Source organism: Culex quinquefasciatus, chromosome 2, assembly GCF_015732765.1.
Source record: "Culex quinquefasciatus strain JHB chromosome 2, VPISU_Cqui_1.0_pri_paternal, whole genome shotgun sequence".
Taxonomy (NCBI): Eukaryota; Metazoa; Arthropoda; class Insecta; order Diptera; family Culicidae; genus Culex; species Culex quinquefasciatus.
Window position 1 is genome coordinate 44,664,826 of NC_051862.1, and position 22,482 is coordinate 44,687,307.

The 22,482-nt window shown below is 34.2% G+C and overlaps 1 protein-coding gene across 1 annotated transcript in view; it reads right to left on the reverse strand.

Moving 5' to 3' along the window:
• The window catches only part of LOC6036763 (MOXD1 homolog 2), a 143,040-nt gene that overhangs the window by 89,185 nt on the left and 31,373 nt on the right, over positions 1-22,482 (reverse strand). The window contains exon 4 of the mRNA XM_038250291.1: positions 16,080-16,358. Within this exon, the coding sequence (XP_038106219.1) occupies positions 16,080-16,358 (279 nt within the window). The remainder of the gene's footprint in view (positions 1-16,079; positions 16,359-22,482) is intronic.

Genomic DNA, 22,482 nt, shown 5'->3' on the forward strand with positions numbered 1-22,482 from the left:
TTTTAATTAGTTTGCCTCCCCTCGACCATGGCCAGAGTCGAGAGACAAAAACATTTTTAAACATAGTCATTGGCCTAATTGTTGGAAAATCGCAACGATTTTTCATTAGTTAATTTTTAATTTAAAATAAAATTACGCCGTTACAAAAATTGTTCAGATTTCATGTCACCATTTTCAAAATATAAAAAAAAACTTAAATCCTTATTCAAATACAATAACAAAAATAAAACTAATGAAAAACTCTTATTATTTGGCTTTTTATTATTTTTAAATAAAGATAACGATTAAAAAAATACAGATACATTCGGCTCTTTGGCTATCGATCTTCTCGATATCAATATTGTTCCATCAGTCATTTTTTTTTGTGTCCCTTTCAATGCTTTGATTTTCCGTTTTATAATTTGGTACCTCTCGCTCTCGCCGGTCCCTTCAATATCGACAGAGAGAGAGAGAGTTTACTGTTTAAAAAACTTCAAGTGATAAATGCACTTTTGAGTCTTTATGCATTTGGCCCGCAAGCTCATTTGAATTTCAAATTTGGCCCGGCATCCAACAACTTTGTGCACCCCTGCCATAAAGGTATTGTGCAGAATTCAAATTGAGAAAGGTACCTAAAAGTTTTCATATCATTTCAAACATGAGCAGTTTTTTTTTCAGTTTTTTGCATTTGTTTGAAAGTTTCTAGTACTTTTTAAAGATAATATTGTCATTGATTTTAGCGAGTTTTTTTTTATTTTATTTTCAAATATGAACTGGGTATTAAGATTTCTTTAATTAATCTTTGCGAATTTTTATATTGTTGGAAACATGACAAATTTCAAAATATTTTTTTCTTATTTTCGAAAATGCGCAGTGTTAACAATTATTAAAAGAAAATTCTCATGAGAAATCTCATACTTCCAAGCAAGAACAGTTCTTGCAAATATTGAAACATGTTTTGAAAAAAATCCTCTAATTTTAAGATTGTTTCAATCATGACATTGTTATTTTTTTTTTTGTAAGTGATATTTTCAATTATTGTTAGCTTGGATTTTCCTTTAAACATGACGTTTTGCTGAATACCAAATTCAAAATAAATTTTCATTAAGCAAAATTGGTTGGCATAAAACAACGACATGATTTTTTTTTGGTTTCATTCAGATACAATTTAAAGAAATGCTTTTTATGAGGCTTTGGATTTCATTAAACTTGCGACAATGATGAAAAATGGATTTAAAAACAAATAAATTGTTAAACATTTTATATTTTAGTAAGCAGCAGTGATGTCAACCATCGCGACGCTCATTTTTTTGGTTCGCGGCACATTTTTTGTTTGTAGTGCTTTTCAGTTACGGAGTTTGACAAAGTTGTGTATGAAGGAATTGTAGAACACACCAAATCGTACAACTTTGCTGAACATAGTGTTGATTTTTGATGACTACAAAACAAGTTACAACCAAAAATGCGCTAGACAAACGAAAGCATCGCGAACCATTGGTCCTGAAGTCTGAAATCTTCTTGTAACTTTTTTGCGTTTGAATTTTACAGCTATACAATGTTCTGAAGAAATGTTGCTGTTGGTGAGTTCTACAACTGGGGGTGGAGTTCTTGAACATTAGCCAAGGGGGGAAATGGGTCGAAAAGAAACACTGATTTGGGGTTTCCCCTTCAGATTTGTGCTTGATCAGATTTTTTTTTTAATATGCAGGTAGAATGATCAATTTGTATATTTTCATAAAAAATGTTTTTATCGAACTCAAATAAATGATTTGGACAATTGCATTAAATTTAGTTCGCAGTTAAACCATTTTAATCGCAAAAATGATTTTTCATGGTATTTTAATGATAAATTCAAAAAAATGTGAGAAATCCCATAGAACACACACGCCTTTCGAATCTTGAAGAAAATGTTCTCTTTTTCCAAGCGGTGTGTCTAAGACTCATATTTTCTTTAACCTCTTGGATACATTGTGTAAGAAGCTGTCGCATCTCAGCGAGAATCATTCATTTCAGAAAAAAATTGTTATTTTATGTCTAAAAATTGTAAACATACCACTTTTTCGTAATAATTCCACATTTAAACTAAAATTGAGGTATAATTACATCATGAAAGAGGAAACATTACGTATTACATTTAACACCTTTAAATGGTGCGAAATTTTGACTGTGTTGGATTCATCATTTTACAGACATTTTTTAGTTAGTTAATTTAAATAACCCTTTCCAATTTTAACTCTAAAAACTCCACAAAACCGCTCCTGGTCCCATACACAAGTTCACCAGCTTCCAATCCAATCTTCAACGTGTACTACAACACTCCCCTAGCTCCCCCGCAATCGATCTGATGCTTCGTACAAGCGTACAGAGTGCAGAGTACAAACGAAAACCGAAAATTGAAAATTTAATATCCTGTCGACGACCAAACCAGCATTGACAGCATGCTTGCCTAGCCTGCAGTGCGAAGGGTAAGTGTTGAAATGTTTGTTTTATGTTTCATCTTCTAAATTTTGTTTTGCGATTCATTAAAAAGTTTGTTGAAACCAAGCCAAGATTTTTGTGTTAGGTCCAACATAGGGACAACAAACCGATTCTTGCTAGAGTACGTAAGAGTATCACAACTCTTGCAAGTTTGCAACTCTCTACCAGATCTCTGCTTACATATTTATTCTTGTGATGTTTGTAAAAGTGTTTGTGTGTGTGTGTGTGTGTGTACGTGTGCAGCACAGTGTTGATCCGGTCGAACGCATCCGAAACCGGACTCGACGTATTCCAGCGCACCAGAACAACTCTGCAGCGGATCCGCTGGATCTTCCGGGTCGGTTCCGGTTTCGGCTGAGAAGGGGGGAATGTTTGGAGGACCTTCATTAGACAAACTTTGGATCGTAATGGGGGGAGTGAGTTGTATTGCTCCGCGGGCGATTTCACTTTCCATGTGCATGCCAGAAGAAGGGGTTTCCTGGTCCGGAATCTTTGAGTTTCCAACTTGGCAAGTTTTGCGTAATTTCCTTCGATTTGAACTGATGCATCGTTTTAATCTGGGGTTGGTTTGACCGGACGAAGTCGAAACTAAATTTTGATCTTCGACTAGTTGAAGGTCGATAGAAATCTTGATACATTGTACTGAAATTTATATCTATATGTCTATGACTTTGTTTGAATTGTCTACTTCGTTCAACTTCAACTCCAAACTTCCATACCTTTCAGACATTCTAGCTTCAATAATAGCAGCATTACATCGTCCTAGCCTAACCTCGGTGAACTCTGTAGCAGAGGTCCTTTCGTTTGCAACGCAATGCGAAAGCTGATAAAATATCAAACCGCAGGGCATCATTCCGGCTTTTCGTCGAATCCTGTGCAGCTTGGTTTCTGAAAAGGGTAGATTGTCCTACTTTGAACAGACTTCATCAGTTTCTAATGTCAGCTTCAGAATTGTTAACTCTACCCTAAATTTCAACCCTCTAAGCTCATACTGGGACTCCTTCCGGGCTGCGGTTGCAGATTGTAAATATTTCCGACTTTCTTTCAATTTAATTAGAAAATTTCTGTAATCCTTTCTTTCCGGCTTTCCGAGGGTCGGTCTTTGCGGGTTTCTGGCTTTTCGTACGAGAAGGATGCACTCGCCACGAGGAGGAAGTTTTCTTAGCCCGGGAGCGTTCTCGTACGTCTTCGCAAATGGAGTTCCGATAGATCTAGGCAGAAGAGTTCGTCGAGTACGTGCGGTAGATAATCTCAACAGGCATGAAGTTACTGTATGGTAGGGAAAGTGTATGGGAACTTGTTATTTGGACTATTTGCATAAGAGAAGAGTAAAGATTTTTTGGATATTATAAAAAGGCAGCTTGGGTGAAATGGCTCACAATAGCTATATTGTGTGTTTGTTTATAGAAAACTTTAATAATGAATTTCAAACTAATCATCATTATAACATCTGAAAATTCTTGAACATAACTACATAATCTCACTTTACCCCATCTTTTATAGAAAGCGAGAAACTCAATCTAGTCTGTTCATTCAGCTGAATAGAGCGCTCACACCACAGCCCAAGAGTCTTCCCGAGAGATTGGAATCTTCCGTCTACTCCGTTGTGTCCCGACTGGCGGCAAGATTGATCGTCAACCCTGCTGACAGCAGCCGACTTCCCACTCTGGCGGAAGCTCCTCAGTCAATGCTTTAAAATAAAGCCATACGACGAAATTCAAAAGGACTAAACGAAAAAAAAGAGAGAGCAGATAAGGCGCTCTACCGCTAGTTTATTGGAATCGTAAATAGCTATCAGTTCATCTATTTTCCGGAGAAAAACCTCCTCCCAAAAAAAAAAAAAAACACAGTTTCGATTCTTTCTTTCTCGTTGATCAAAACCCGGTGTCCCAATCGCAATCATCATCATCGTCGACGTTGACGTCTGTGTGTGTGTGTCATGTATGGGCTAATTTGCATAAATGGAGATGTTGAACGTTGAGCTTTTTTTTTTCTTCTGGGAAAAAGCGATGATAAACACACGTCGCACTTAGGGGGAAAATTTTTGGTCAGAAATGGTATCAAAAAGGATTTAGATATATTTTTTTATTATTATAAATTTTATCAAATATCATAAAATCTTCAGTTTTGTAAAATATTTTATGATTGATATGGCAAAGGTTTGACTAATACAAGCCTTATTTAGACCGTAACTATGACAAAAACTTCAAAATGTTACAAATAACCAAAAACATTTGAATTTATGAAACGGAAATAATCAAAACTATCAGCAAAATCGCAAAAAAAAACATTTTGAGAAGTCAGAAAAGGGCGTTATATTGAATGTTTGGTCTTTTTGAAATGTTAGTTTTTATTAAAAATTTATGAAAATATTTTTTTCGAAAAGATCGGAAAATTTTACGAATGTTTCATGTTTTAACATTGTAAATTGGACCATTAGTTGCTGAGATATCTACATTAGAAAATGGTGGGTTGTTTATATGAGACTTATAAAACATCAATTTTCTTGTTTTTATCCCTTGTCATGGCAATATCTCAGCAACTAAGGGTCGTATCAACAAAGTTATTCGGACTTTGCAAAATAAAGTGAATTTTCTCAGCTTTTCAAAAATATTTTTTTCAAGAGTGGGCAAACATGGGCACTATTTTAAAAAAATCAATAACTGCGACTATTTTGAAAATAGTTACATTAAAATGGCTATAACTTAAAAACTTTAAAAAAAAAATGCGACCAATATTTCGATTTTTTGACTATTCTGAAAATTTCTGAAAAGTTGTCATTTAATGTTCTCTAAAACATATCAAAAAATAAAAGAAATAAAATATTTTTTTTTGCAAATCAAGTTTTAGTAACAAAAAGTGTAATTAAAAATCATCAAAAAAATTTTACCGTGTATCATTTTTTTTCAGTGTAGTTCATACTACAACCATACCTGCAGCTTTGCCGAAGACACCAAATCGATCAAAAAATTCCTTCAAAAGATACAGATTTTTGAATTTTCACATATCATTTTTGTATGGACAGCTGCCAAATTTGTATGAAAAATTATATGGACAAACTAAAGATGCAAAATGGATTTTTTGGGCATACCAAAGGCACCAAAAAAGTTTCAGCCGGATTAAAAAATACAAAAATTAAAATTAATGAAAAAAGACCGATTTCGTATAAAACTGCTGCTTTCTTAAACAAAAGAAAAATCAAACAGCAAATATAATAATCTTGAAATAACATTAATAGAAATACATATTAAGTAAATTAATTGATTTTTAGGTTTTCCACATTGCGTCAGATGACATCGAATTGTATAGATATTCTGACATTTCGAAAATTCGACCATAATGTCTTTTCTCATAACAAAAACGCAATATTTATTTGAATCCATGATATGCTTTTAATAATTAATAGTCTAATTATTTTTGACCAATTTTCAATTTAAAGTCATCCCACCGTGTCTCATCGATAGATCAGCAGCTGAAAAATGTTTCGGCGAAAAAGGAGGACCCCCTCTTGCTGATGCCTCTGCCAGCCAATATTGATGATGGCAGGGAGCTAACACGTCGCATCAAAACAAACGAGTTATCCATTCAAACATATCGCCCTTTTTCCCCCGCACCGGGAGCATACCCGAGGAAAATCCCCTCCAACCCGGTGTGTTTGGGGGGGGAAGGGGGGAAAAGTGAAAGTTTTTTTTCTTTCTATTTGTTCCGTTTTCGGGAGGGAGCAGGGGTGGGGGCGGTTGGATTTCCAAATCAATTCCGTGCCATTTGTTTGAAATGGAAACGTGACAAAATCTGCAGGGAAATCTAGCATCGACGACGTAAACAACTTATTTGTGTCACACAGTCTGAGCTGGCACAAGAACTTTTGCCTCCGGAGAAGGAAGGGATTCTGATCCTGGGCAGCGATGTTACGTGAGATTATCGATTGCTGGTGGCTTAAGTGCGTGTGCAACTTTGCTTCCACTCCCCGAAAAATACCGGCAGCTAAGGGAAACGTGAACGCTGATGGCTCCGCTGCCAATTGAATCATGCAAATATTTTTGTTTGTCACACTTACACACAGCTGGAGTATTATGATTTGCATATTTTTTTTTTTTTGGTCTCGGTGACATAGATTTTTGCTGGGGCAAAACAAGTTAAGAGTTCAAAACTTGGTGTGACACTTTGGGTTCGAGAGCGTTTACTTGAAATGCACGGGAAAACATTGTGGAAAAGCTCTTTTTGATTTTTTTCTTTTGCACTGTTTTTGTTTTCATGTGTTTTAAATTTTGCTTTAAGCAGGACAAAAAAATTGCAAGTTGTAACAAATTTTGCATTTTCCGAGCAGACGGAAATAACTTGGGAATAACATTTTTTGATATTTGAGAATACTAAGTCAATCGGGACCGTGGTGCAGGGGTAAGCGTGATTGCCTCTCACCCAGTCGGCTTGGGTTCGATCCCAGACGGTCCCGGTGGCATTTTTCGAGACGAGATTTGTCTGATCACGCCTTCCGTCGGAAGGGAAGTAAATGTTGGTCCCGGACTAACCTAAAAAAGGTTAGGTCGTTAGCTCAGTCCAGGTGTAGGAGTCGTCTCCCTGGGTCCTGTCTCGGTGGAGTCGCTGGTAGGCAGTTGGACTAACAATCCAATGGTCGTCAGTTCGAATCCCGGGGTAGATGGAAGCTAAGGTGTAAAAAGAGGTTTGCAATTGCCTCAACAATCAAGCCTTCGGACACCTAGTTTTGAGTAGGAATCTCGCAATCGAGAACGCCAAGGCAATGCTGTAGAGCGAATAATTTGATTTGATTTTATTTGAGGTCAATAACATTTAATGTTATTGATAACAAGATTTGTTATTTGTCGTTATGATTTTTTTGTTATTGGATTGTTATTGTAATAACGGACTAATAACACTTTTAGTTATTCTTCGAACATATCTTTGCTATTATTTTCTGTTATTTTAACAACTAATCCGATCATTCCAATAACAATTTGAGGATTCTTCCATAACAAAAAATGTTATTCCCAAGTGGTTTTGGCTTTCAACCAATATCAGACCAATAACAAATTTTGTCATGATAACATAAACTGTTATTAAACCCTTGTGCAAATATGAATTTTTCAAGAAGATTCCATTACTTTTTCTGTTATTTTAACAGTATTTGTTATTGAAATGGCATGAATTTTGTTATTACCGTCTGCCCGGGTTTAAGGTTATTTTTTTCTATAAATTAGCTACCAAAGTTTTATTTTTTTTTTTAAATTCAGATCATGAATCTTCAGAGTTCAACTGAAAATGTAGTCTTCAATTATAAATTTGAAATTTGAATTAATATAATCATTTAAAATTTTCATATCAAACATATCAGAAAGCATCTTCTAGCATCTACTGATAAAACAAAAACAAAACTCTGAAAATAATGCAAAAAAAAATCAATCAAGATCTAATCATCATATAAAAAACTAAATTTTCCAAACAATATTTTGTGAAAAAAGTATTTTACAAAAAAACTCTAATAAAGCGAAAAAATGAACAAAATTTCGCTTCGTTTGATACCCACAATGAAAATTTTTGAAAATTTGAGTATTTCCGTAAAAATATGGTATTTTGTGAATATTTTAGTATTTTCAAAAAAAAACTCTTATAAAGAAATTTAAGCAAGTAATTTGATACCCATATTGCATATTTTGAAAATTTGAGTAATTTAGAAAAATATACGGTAAATTGTGAAAATTTAAGAATTTAAAATAAACTAATAAAGTGAAAAGCATGCAAAATTTTGCTTCGTTTGATACCCATATGGCAAATTTTGAAAATATCAGTATTTCCGAAAAAAAAACGTTAATTTGTGAAAGTTTTAGTATTTTCAAAAAAAAAAATCTAATAAAGTGAAAAAAGCATTCAATTTTCACTTCGTTTGATACCTATATTGCAAATGTTGAAAAGTTAGTATTGTCAAAAAATACGGTAATTAGTGAAAATATAAGTATTTTCAAAAAAAAAATCTATCATAAATTGAAAAAGCATACTACATTTCGCTTTGTTTGATACTCATATTGCATATTTTGAAAGTCGAGTATTTTCGAAAAATAGGGTAATTTGTGAAAATTTTAGTATTTAAAAGAAACTCTAATAAAGTGAAAAGCATGCAAAATTTTGCTTCCTTTGATACTCATTTTGCAAATTATGAAAATTTGAGTGTTTTCGAAAAAAATATGGAAACTTATGAAAATATTAGAATTTAAAAAAACTCTAATAAATTGAAAAAGTAACACAATTTTGCTTAAAAAAACAATATTTTGTAAATAATTGTGTGTACATTATTTTTCCATTTTCAAAAAATCAATTCTAAGTGAAAACATTGAATATTAAACATGAAATGGTTGAATTAATCGATTTTAGAAAGATTTTAAAAATCAGTTATCGTCCATTACCGGCGATAAGATTGTCGCACGATAAAATTATCTAAATAACGATAACGACAACCGACGATAACGGAAACCATTTTCTTCATCGTCAGAAGATAATATGATCGACGATAAATTTATCGATTAACAACCTTGCTAGAAATATTAATAATTAAAAATAGCTGATAAGTTCACAAGATTTTTTAGATTTTTTAATTTTATGAAAAAAATAAAACTGAAATCCAACAAAAAATCTAACCAATTTTCAGAACCAAGGACTAAATAAATTTGAAATTGCATTTAGTTAGTAAGAATAATTATAAATTTTTCCAATCATTTTAAGTATATTTTAAAGAGAAAGGTAGAATTGAGATTATTGAATTAGGGAAAGTGGGGTAAGTGTAACAAGCTAAGGAAATGAGCGTTGTAACCCATTAAAAACGTTAAAAATCTGTCGGATTTTATAATAATCATATTATTCCAGGTCTTGACTAAGACTTTGATAGAACAAGTTTTCAAAAAATCCTGTTTTTAATGCAAAAAAATGATTTTAATTTTTTTTATTTTCCGTATGCTCTACTCAACTAGTGGGGCAAGACGAACAACTCGTTGGGGCAAGAGGAACAATGCATGAAAAAACATGTTAATTTGCTGACAATTGAACTGTTATCACTTAGAAACATCAGATTAGGATGTATTTGAAACGTTTCTTTCATTTTTAGATTAAAGAATATTATTTTACTATAAATTTGATCGTTTTTACGAAAAAGATTATTACTTAGATGAAAAAAAGGAAATTTTCATAATATCACTATATTTTGTATGGACATTTTTTTAAACAATTGTTTATCAGTTATTAAGTACGTTTATTTATTTATTTCCCAATAAAATATGTTGTTGCAGCAATTCGTATTTTTTTCTATACTAAAAATCCATATGGTACACTTGCCCCACCTGAACAATTTTTTTTGAAAGCTCTCAACAAATATAACCAAAAGTTAAATCATACTTTATAATAGGTGCAAGTCATTGGTAGGGACACTACTGATCTAGGAAAAAATGCACTTTGATAAAATGAGCCTTAAAACGAACCCAAAGTCTTGTTTTGCACTTTCCAAATATTATTAGAAAATAAAGGTTTGTAAAAAAACTTCATTAAATCTTATGCTCCGTGGCGTTTACGTCGTTTTGGCGGTTATGTGGTAGTAGAATCAGCTAATTGCATTGCTAGTAACATTTCCTCATACTGGAAATAATCAAAATTGTAAAAATTATGGCCGTACGAGCGATTGTTCCTCTTGCCCCATATGGTTGTCTTGCCCCACCTTCCCCTATTCGTCACCTGCAACAAAAACAACAAAAATGGCTGAAAACAAGTTTTGAAACACATTTTTATTCTGTAAATAATTTTAAGGAACTTGAAATAAATTTTAATGATTATGGTACGATTACTTAGTAAAGCCTAAAATTTTAATTTAAAAAGTTAATTTACACTTAAAACAAAACTGATCCTGCAAAAATTTTCTGGCAAAAAAAATAATGTTAAATTTTCAGCCTTTCGCCAAACCCAAAACGACTGCCCATTTGCAATGAATGATCCCGGAAATGAAATCGAAATCGAATGCAATAATGTAGGTTTGTTGACTGCCACAACCACCGCCACTACCACAGATTGGCAAAAAAAAAGTCCAACTGAAAAATGTTCACCCATTTCCGTGTATATTGGCTTAATATCCTTCGATTTGGCCGAGCTGGCCAGAGCAATTTGCATTTTTACTGCCACTTTCGAGCAGTTAAAAAAAGTGCTAGTTTTATGGGTAAATCTTTTTCGATTTTTTTCTTCTCATTTTCAGCAGCCACTTTCAGAATGAGTTATCGAGGGAAAACCACTAACCGCGATATCGATTGGAGCTCGTTCGCTGTCTTTTTTTGCTTTGCTGGAATTTTGCCCCCGATAATCTAAAATCAATTTCAACCGTAGACATCTTCCCGACGACTGTCTTCTGTGCCGGGGCCCTCATTCTGGGCCAAAGGAAATGAAATTTTTACAACTTTCTTATCGTTCGCTGCTACCTTTTTACGCTCCAACCGCGCCACACAAATCTGCACCATTTTTTTTCCCTGGGCTGATATTTCCGCCCTCTTCGTATTATTTCTGCTTCTCGAAGGATTGAAAAACGGTAAGGAGAAAAATTCACTCCCCCACAAACAGACACTTTTGTGGAAATGCTCGCACATCTCAAGCGGGCGCCATTTTTATCTTCGACACTTTTCCACCTTTCCCCCACCCACTTTCCACAAGGTGCATTTTCCCTTTTTCGCTCGTTGGTGGCGAAGAAGAATCTCCGAGCATCATATATCACCGTAATGACGGCGGAAATTGGAAGTATACACATCCATTCCGTCTCTGTCACTATCAAATTTATACACATTATAAATAAATTTTCCGCACTCGTTCTCTCTTTCTCTCTTCGATTCGAAGGTTGTGGGGAGAGGGGAAAATCAAGGAAAGAGTTTTCCCTAACATACAGAAAAAAAGAGTTTGGAATGAAAAAATGAAGCCTTCCAAGCCAACATATTTATCTCGCTGCTGGTGGTGGCCTGGAAACAAGATGAAGCATCAGTTTTTTTTCTTCACCCTGAATAACCACACCGGAAAAAGTTGTCACGTGGAGAAAAGTGCTGCCGCTGCTCTGCCAGGCTAAAATTGGGCTGAAGGAACTGACTGGAACATATGTGTGATAATGTTTTTTTTATGGTAAAAGTTTCTGGGCTAGTTTTTTTTATAATTATTCGGAAACTACTGATATTCAAAAAAATTATAACTTTTTATCTTTATCAAAACATTTGTAACATGTTTACCAATCCTTTAATCTAGATTTTGATTTGACCCATGCCGTTTATCATTTTAATGATAGAATGCGATATTTAAATCTGAATATACAATTGTTTTGAATTTTTAAAGAAATGATGAAAGTGTAAGGTAAATCTTTCACTTAATTTTTCAAACTGAAAAATTATAATTTTTGAATGGCTTAAAATGTTTGAGTGTTTCGAAATACCATTATTGTAGGGTATATGGCCCTATTTTAGACCTACTATGCAAAGCGTCAACATATTTCGCATTGTTCTCAGGAACGGTCTAACTGATTTGGCACGTATTAGGATTGTTTTGTGCCTTAATTTATGCTTAACAAAGTGTACTATTGAAAATTGGAAATAATTTAACCAGTTCATTGTAATAAACATTTCAAGTAAAACATTTTTGGACTTATTGAATGTATTTTGGATATATCGCTGAACCTATTTTGGACCTACACTCTGATTGGTTGAAATTTGGACAACTCGAATTGCGGCGTGCGGCGGCAACACGCACACTTACAAAAACTCGGTTTGATAAACCAAAGGGCCTATCCACGATTATAATTTGGAAAGTATTTATTTTGGAAATAAAACAATTATGATAAAACAATGGATTTGAATTTGAAAACGTGTTTTAATTATATTGAATGGAAACTCGCGCATCTTTAGCAGGTCTCTGTCCTATTCACAATTTGCGTATTCTTACGACCTAATTGTTCAAGCATTAGAACATGAAAGACAACCCGTTATTAGTCGCAATAAAAACACCTTAACTTAAAATTAAAGGAATGTCAGAGATACATACACAATACATAACAAGTTACAATGAAAAAAGATTCTAAAGATTCAATTAATTTCAATGAAATACCGAAAAATGTTGATAAACTAAACTGGCAACACCTTGTTATACATGTGTTGGTGATAGCTTTGAACCGACGGCAAAGTAGCTCCAAAAACTGATCCAACGCGGCTGATTTTTTTTTTCGATAATAGAATACTTATTTCAATGGTTTAGTGATGAAAAACATAGCAGAATTAAATAAACAACAGTTACATTGCTCGGAAACCGGACGAAATTGCTTGGTGTCAGTGCAAAACAGAAAAAAACATCAAGGTGTCGCGAGCCAAATCTGATAAGCAACGAGGCTGGAATTTTTGGACCTAATCTTTGTGCTAGGAAAATGGTAGGAAATACGAATGACAATGGAAAAAGTGGCTGAAAAGGCGGAAATAATCAAAAATGTTAACATTTTTGGAAGAGGTAAGCTACAAAACGATCCTACTTACACTTTCTGTTGGTTGGATTCAGTGAATTCTTACTTTAAAAGTCTGAACTACCTCGATTAATAAAAATAGGTCCAAAATAGGTACTAGGTCCAAAATAGGGTCATATACCCTATAATGCCAATACAATTTATTTTTATTTTTTGTCTTTTCTTTCCCCTACAATTTTGTTCATAGAAATCAGTGGCATTGTTTTAAATGACATTTGCAATGAAACTTGCAAAAAATCCAACTTTTTTTTCAAAAAATTCAAAAATAAGTTTTTATTTTCAATCAATTTTCAAAACGATCTCATTATTATGAACTAAACCAACAACAAAATATGCTTGAGTTTAAGCTTTTGAAACTATTTGAAGAAATTTTTGAAAGAACAGAAAAACTCAAAAATACAGAAACATGAATAAATTAATTGAAACAGTTTCTCATTTAACATTTTTTGAAAAATAAATAAGAAAATAAATAAATGGTGTTGAAGAAAATGTAACAAAATATGAGAATGTTTCAATTTAGAACAAAATATCATTTAAAAAAAAGTTTCAAGGAAATTCTTGTTTGAATCTTAATCCAGATTTGTAATTCAGAGAGTATTTTTTTATTTGATTACACCACCTAGATTTATTGAGGTTTTATGGTAGCATCTTAATTGCTTAATAGTTTTATTTGGGCATTCACCACAACCAAAAAGCAAGAGCTAATTAATAGGTTCTAACAAGGTTTTATGCCTCGGACATAAAACCTGGTGAAAATTAAAGCCGACTGGTTTTCAATAAGGTTTTATGAAAGTCTTAATAATGGCTTGAAAACCAGATGGCAATGCCATGCCAATCGGTTTTATCGCATATGGCGAGAAACGCGTGGTCTGATGGAATATGATTGACCGCCATCTTGGCAGAAAAAAAATGAAAATAAGCATAATTTTGATTAAAATTCGATGAAAACACACAATTATGATAAATTTCTGACATCGTTAGCATAGCCACAGAAGATCAAAAATATTTTAAACATTTCTGCAAAAAAAATGTAAACAAAAAAATTTCAATCAAAATTGTGATTGCAGAAGAAATATTTTTGATGAAGCGAGTTGATTTTTTTGGCTCTATCTCTGCCACATTTATGGATAAAATTTCAACCGTAGCTGAATTTGAGCCACCGATAGCGAAGAATAAGCTTTGAACATATTTTGATTTCTTCCAATATCTATCATATCATTATCGCAATTTTTAACAACCATTTCCATTATTTCATTTGGTAAGATGAAGACTTTTTTTGCTAGAATAGAATCTGTTTGTCATAAGACGCATTAAGACGTAAGAAATGTCAACTTTCCCTTATACCTATCAAGGTTTTAACAAAGGTTTTATCAAGGTTATAAGGATATTGTTAGGATTCAGTTGCAAAGCCTTAAACTGCTATGTGGGTTTAATAAATAGGTCCCAACAACCTTTTGCGGAAGTCCTTTTTGATTTTAAGTGGGGTTTATCGAGGTTCTGGGGAGTTTGTTACGACTATGTGGTTTTAATGTTGGTTTTGGCTGATAAGTTTTCTAGCGGTTGTGACAGCTTTGATGAAGCCTAAAATGCTACTTGGGAAATGATACAAAAACTCACAAACTTTTTTGAAATGATGTTTTGAATTTTTTGTCATTTTCAAAAAAAAAAACTTTAATAAAGTAAAACACAATGCAAAATTTAGCCTTATTTAATACCCATATTGACAATTTTAGAAATTTGAGTGCTTTCAAAAAAATACGGTATTTTGCTCAGATAAGTAATTAAAAAAACAAATTCTATTGAAGTGAAAAAGCATACCAAATTTAGCTTCTTTTGATATTATTTTTTTATTATATATTTTGCCTATTAAGAAAATTTTAGCGTTTTTTTTATATTTTTGTTTTTTTTTTTTTATTTTAAATAATGTTTTGATTTTATGGAACTGATTCTTTTCTTTTAATTTTCCAAAAAAAAACTCATATAAAGTGAAAAGGCGTACAAAATTTCGCTTCGTTTGAAACTCATATCGCAAAATTTGAAAATGTGATTTTTAAAAAAGCTCAAATAAAGTGAAGGAGCATATAAAATTTCGCTTCGTTTGATACCCACAATGCAAATTATGAAAACTTTAGTACTTTCAAAAAAAAACACGGTATTTTATATAAAATTTTTAGTATTTTTATTTTGAAACTTACTACGTTTAATTAAATTTATAGTTAGTGAAAGTATCGAAAATTTTACTTGATTTGATTAAATAAAGTTGATTTAAGAAAGATTTTAAAAATGAGTTAGCGTCCGATATTGGCGATAAGAGAATCGCCGAAAAAATCACCGAAATTACGATAACGATAACCATTATCGTTATCGTTAGACACGACGATAATGTTATCGATTAACAAACTTAGTGGAAGTTTAACCGTCAATAAATTCCAAAAAATGCACATCACTCTAAAATGCTTTGAATTTAGCTCAATTTTACGAAGTATTGCACCAAAATGAAATAAAATATCAATGCCTCTGAGCTTTCTTATGGAAAACCAGCAGGCTTAGGACAAGATAGCATTGAAGCATCGATATGTCGATTGTACCCTTCTCGAACACAGAAAAAAGTTTCATTTTGGAAGATTGAAAATTTGGTTGGTTTAATATACCCCCTTTTTCAGTAATTTCATCTTGAAAAAAAATGTGAAACTCATGAAAGTTTTACCAGTTGGTGCAAAATTAAAACTTTTTTTCCATAAAATCTATAAACATGCCCATTTTAATCATTTTTATCTAAATCAGATGTTTCTCGAAGTTCTATAAGTTTTTTAAGCAATCATCGACCTACTGGTTGACAATCATTAAAAGTATTTAAGACCCATTACTAAGCAATCGAATCCAGAGGGGAAACGAACACCAGTTGTGTTGGTCTGAGCCGGTATTTTAAATCCGATCTACCACTTACGACGATTTTTATACCTTTCCAAGGAATAGGAAAATAATTATTAAATAATATGAAAATAATTTATAAATTTTATTCAATGTTTGCTCCTAAATGTTAACTTGTCATTCAATAAAAAAAACACAATTCATTTATAGCACTAAAACTACTCACCCTCACGAGGTGATGCTTCTGGTGGAAGTCGTCCAGCTTGAAGATCTTGCACCAGTACAGACTCTCGTCGCTCTCGGGCAGCTCGACGTCCTCGTTGCGCAGCTCCAGGATGCCCAGGCTGGCCGAGTTGGGCAGCGCGTGCTGGTTGGTGCGCTGCGTCAGAAACACCGACCGTGACCCCTTGAACGCCTCCAGCGGCCCCGGCAGCGTGCCCGGCAGGGTTGACCCCTTGGCCGGCTTTTCGCGCGAGTACATAAATATCACCCGCATGGTGTCGTTCTGTGAAAAAAAAGGGAGACAAGAAAAAATAACGATGAGTGGAGGCAAACATACAAAATCTGTTAAGAAGATTAAATTTTTGCCACTGCTCGCAGGAATCGATACAATTTGGCGCGGAAAACCGTTCAATAATTCATGCATGTGATTGAAAATTGTACCAGCAGCCCTGCCAGCACAGTTCGTGGGGGAAAAGGGACGCGCGCACTTTTCGGTTTCATTCAAAACTACCACGCGCGAATAATTACCGCTGGGCCGCGGAAAATGAAAATGAATTAAATCGGCTTTAAAATGCAACATTATAGGGGGCAGGGTGGGTTGTGCTATTTTGGCGATGTGACAGCTGTGCCTTTTTTAAATTATTGCTGAGCAAAATGATTTAATGCAAATTTATGCACTATACTTTTAAAGACAACATAACTGTAAACATAAATTGTTCAGATTTGAACTGAAACATAAATTTAATTTAATTTTTTCAAATAAAAAAACGCTGTTTGAAAAATAATGGTAACATAACATTTTTTTCAGTGAAGTTTCACTTTTTCAATCTTAATTTAGGTAATATTGAGTTAAAAAGGGGAAATATTTAATCATAAAATTTTACAACTTCCAAATTTACACATTTTTTTGCGTTTAAAATTTTAGAAAATCTAAGAGATCCCCCAGGCTATGTTTTTCAAGTTTAACTGATCGATTGTTTGTACCGTAAACTGGGGTGACTTTGATAGCCCGAGGTGACATTGATAGAAATTTGATTTGGCCACTAATTTTGATACATCCAATGTAACAGTCATATTTTTGCATATATGTTCGATAATAAGCTATCCCTTAATGTTTGCATACTCAAAATTCTCAAAAATGATATTAATTTGACGGGCATTTGAAAAACCTATCAAAGTCACCCCGGGCTATCAAAGTCACCCCAATTTACGGTAGTTAAGTTTCAATGTTTGCAAAGAATGAAATTTATGAAAAACGTTTAAAGTGTTATCCAATAAATGTTATCTTTGAAACCATTAGGGCCGTTGCAAATAATTTTCTAAGTTTATGCCTCCCCATTATTTATTTTAAAACGCTTTTTTTAATTCAAATTTTATTTTTTGAAACCACCCCCCGGCCAAAATCGGTTTAGCCAGTTCTGAGATAATCGTGTGGAAAAAAAATCATGTCTACACACATCCCCACAGACATTTGTTCAGAATTTGGTTCTGAGTGGATAGGTATACGTGAAGGTATATCTGAGAGGTGTATTTAAGATGTTCATTTTTCGAGTGATTTTATAGCCTTACCTCAGTGAGGTGAGGAAGGAAAAATCAAAGTATATACGTAATTTTAAAGCATAATTTTTATTCATTCATCTGGTTAAAATTGTCGCTCTATGAAAAAGGTTTGTTAAGTTTGTTGGAATATTTTTTCTGAATAACCTTTTTTTCATATTTTTTTCTAAAGATTTTTTTATTCTGGAAAGTTTTGATCATAATAAACAACTTTGCTGAAGACATTCATTTCACCTAGGAATATGAAGAAATTTCAAATAATGTTATATTTCCCCTCAAAATACTAAATCTAAATTCTCATTTTTATGAAATTGCACCCATAAGTCGCTATTAAAAATTTTGCAGTTTAGTTAAGTATTTCAAAAGTTATGCTAAAAAACGATTTTAACAAAAGTCCGGAAGATTGTAAAAAGGGTGGTTTTGAAAGAAAACCCGTCATGCTATACATTTTCAGAAAGGTATTTAAAAGACCTTTTCAACGCGTCCAAGACATTGAAGATCTGACAAATCTATCAAAAGTTATAAGCACTTAAGTGTTAGTTATACGCTTTTTGGATGCCGGATCTCAGATATGTTGATGAAAATGTTGTCCAGATCCTCATGCGACCTATCGTTGGATAGGTATTCAAAAGAGCTTTCAATGCGTCCAAAACATTGAAAATCTGACATCCCTATCAAAAGTTATAAGCACTTAAGTGTTATTTACGCACTTTTGCATTTTGGATAGCAATCTTTAAATGTGAGGAAGGTGCCAACCACCTAAGGATGGATTAAGTAACGTTTTTTATTTAAAAAAAATCGAATGAGAATACGGGCTGCATTGTTTAAATTAATTTTTAAGTTGCATGTTTAAGTGTAATTGAAACAGAATTAGAAATATATTGTCTAAATGTAACAGTTTTTTTTTTTTTTTTTTGAGAACAAATGATTCATGCTACAAAATTGCTGTAATATTTTTTTTAGCTGATTTTGAACTGTTTATTTATTTAACCTCAAGTTCATACACAATCTACAAAAAGTATTTGACATTATTGATTCCAACATTTTGCTGTTAATATGAGAGAAATTTCAATTTTGTCGCGCTATCTTGACAAACCCCGAAAATTTCAGTGTCGCACTTACTTACTAACCCAAGTGATTTCAGGTCAGAACGCGTTTGACACACGTAGATGCCCAACTAGCGTAAACATTTGTAACTAGAACTCGGGACTTCAGCTAACAAATTCAACCAAACTTCAGAAAAATGCACTGAATGGTCAGAAACACGTGTTTGCTATTATTTACATTGTGTGCTCTTTTTTGTTTATTCAAGGTCAAAAATTTAAACGCGTTAAAAAGTAGAGTGCGAGAAGTTTGCTTGAGAGCGTCAAATTTTTGAATTGTTAGAGCATAGAAATACATTTGAGCCACACAATAAAAAATGTGGTAATATTAAATTCTATTAAATCTTTAAAAATGTAAATTAACATTTATTTTGTGTGAATCCGAAAAACGAAGTAGACTTTATAGCTGTCGGTCACTATTGCTAGTACCAACCACTAATGTCTTCCTTTTAATCTACAAGGACTTCGCCGCCCTGCGCTCCTGAGTGTATGAGAGTAAGGCACGGAGCGACGGCGCCGAATACCCATATTTACACAAAGAATATTAGACCGCCCGCCGCGGGATTCGAACCGGCGACCTCTGGATTGTGAGCAAAGATGTCAGAGTATTTTATGGGAGATCTGTATTAAATTAAAAATAAATCTGTATTTTATCTGTATCATGTCAAATTCGAAGACACTTTTAAAATTTTAACAACAGAGCTTTTAAATGATATTAAAGCATAATTGAATTACTAAATTGATGATTTTTTTAAAATAAAATTAATTTAAAAAAAATCTGTACACAGATTAATGTGATTTTTGGGATAAAAAAATCTGTTAAAATACAGATTTATCTGTTTATTGGCTGATTGTGATTCCACTTTTTTAAATAAACTGAGGAATAATTTCAACTAAATAAGACTAAAAAATTGGGATGCCGCTTAAAACTATTTTTTAATATGTTTAAAAAATATATATAAACATTGAAAACAACTAACCCGCCCCTAAACCAACATTTCACTTGCACTTAACGATTTCAAAATGTGCCGAGCCAAAACCGATCGGAAGCTGACAAAGTTTTGCTCGATCGAACCAACACCGGAAAAGCGCAGAAAAAACAACAGGAAAATGGCGAGCCTCCCGGAACAAAACAAAAAAAAAAGGAACGAGATTATTGTGCAAAATTTCAAATATGTGTCTGCTCGCGACGTATTTATATGTTAGCTCGCGTGTGTATGAGTGTGTGGTAATAATGGAATTATGAAGCATGAAATTTTATCTGTTTCGTTCCATGGTTTATCAATAACCGTTTTCTGTTAGAGAGGCCGTGTGAGTGAATGTTCGCAAAATTTAATATCGAATCGGCGGGAATTAATAACGATTCGATGCGCTTTGAAACGGTGTGTGTATGTGTGTGTGTGCGGTGCATCGATAATCGATAAATCCGGAAGGAAGCTTTGAGGGAGGGTGGCTTTTTGGTCAAATTGTTGGGAATCACTTTCAATTGGATTAGAATTGGGGGGAGGGTAAAACCGCATCACGTGAGGGTGAGTTGGTGAGGTGGTGGCTCAATATTTTAGGAATCAATGAACAATCGACCGTGATAGCACTAATGGGAGCGCGCAATAAAAGTGTAATTTAAAGCTGGGGTGATTGTTCGGAATTGGTTGTGCGATGAAATATTCAATTGGAAACATTCAATTTCTAAAGTGTTTTGGCAGAACGGAGAATCTTAAAAGCTATAAGGATTACATAATTTTCCAAATTTCACCTTTTAAGATAATTTATTTTAAGCAGTAATTATTAAAAGAATGACAAGTATAAATATTCACAAAACTGTATCCAACTTGATAACAAATAATTTCCCAAAAAATTGTTCTAAAATAACCCAAAAATTAGATCACACAATGCTGGCACTGGTTCCCAAAACTTGTCCATAGAACAAGCAACCTCCGGGGCAATTTCCCAAAATGTTGCGTCCAAAACTGGCCACCACCAACAGGCAAACAAAAGCTGAGTCACTCTTGTATTCAACCCGTTTGACGACGACGGAGCTCCGCAATGTGTCACGTCACGACGATGACCCCCCGGGCAGTGCTGGCTGGTGGGGGGACGGAGTCACAGGACAACGATGAATTTATCGGAAGCGCTATCAAGAGGTGACATCGATAGGCAAATAGCGCAGGAGGACCCTCTTGGGCTACCGCCGACCCCAAATTGACACGATGTCCACGGAGCACTTTGAACGGCTTGCGGGTAAATTTGGGGGAGGGGGGGGGACTGTCGGATGGAGTGACTTTGAACTTAGTCTCAAGTTTAAAAAAAAAAATTTGAATACCTCAATATTCAAATCGAAATTTGAAGTTCTATGAAGACCTTTTTTAAACCAAAATTCCCCCTGATAACGGTAATCAACGCCGAAATTTCAACAAAAAAGCAGGTCAGAGGACAGAATCGACTTTGTTTCGTCCAAAACGAGCCGTCGGCGTCGTCGTCTAGTCCGTGCCAAGCGGCGGCGGCGGGGCCAAACTGTGCCACTGGAACTTTTCCGGTGTAGGTCATCATCGTCCCGGTGGCCGGCGTCGTCGTCAGTTGGCTCGACTTTCGAACGGGGATTAGTTTCGACGGGGGGTGGAGGTGAAGGATATTTGAAACGCGAACTAATATTGGATAAGTTGAGTTTGTTCTTCGGGGGGAGGGGGTCGCGGTCGAGGGGAGGACAAAGGGTTAAGAGAGCATCCCGGACGGAAGTTTGGTCTGATTTATAGAGATAGTTTACAAACGATTAAATTTGAATTTGCGAAGCCAAGAAGATCGGGACCTCCGGTGAGGATGATGACGGTGAAGGCTGGCGCCGGATGGTCATAAATCTCGGAACCTTCCTGTTTTGGGGGATGACCTGAACCGTGATGACGAGACGACCGGTTGACCGACGGTGACTGCACGATGATGATGGCGGTGATTGGGTTGTTTGTGCTTGGAGAAACTTGTTGTGACGCCATTTCCAACCTCACAATTACTGTCATATTTTATCAATTTTGTACCACCAAAAACGAAAAATACAGCGCAGAAAAGAAGACTCCTCCACAAAACAAATGCCACCCCCCCTTAAAATTCAAATTTTACTCGCCAAAAATTTCGAACAACTAATTTTGCCGTGTAGTCCCCCACACCTCCCCCTGACTTTCGGCGAGTCTCTCAACCCACAATCTAGCAAAACTACTGCAAATGAGTCCAATTTTCGACGGTGTTAAAGTTCAATTGCTCTAGCGCGCCACCAAACCGCCAGAGTCAAACTGTAGAAACAACACAAAACAGAAAACCCATTTCGTGGGTCGCATTAACTGCGGGAGCAGGCTCTGCGGAAAAGAGGAGGTGGTGGGGATGATCAAAACAGAGAAGTTTTCTTGAAATGTGGTTATTTTTCTTCGTTGATTTGGTTACAATTGTTATTTTACTAGCTTCTTTTTAGAAAAAAATACAGTTTAAAATATGAAACCCAAAATCAAGCTATTTTTTGGGTAAATGAAAATTTATTTCTGAGCATGATAAGGAGCAAATCTAAATTACATTTTTCAAACAAAAAAAGACAGTGCGCCATGGGTTTCCTACGTAGAAAGGTATTTTTGGGAAATTAAACGAGAAATATTCTCAGAGGTTTAACAAAATTGAGATATCTGCTCAGGAATAATCAGTGAAAATTAACGTTAAAAGAATTTGGCTCATTTTTGGATTTTTTTTTTCTTAACTTATTTTTATTAGGTC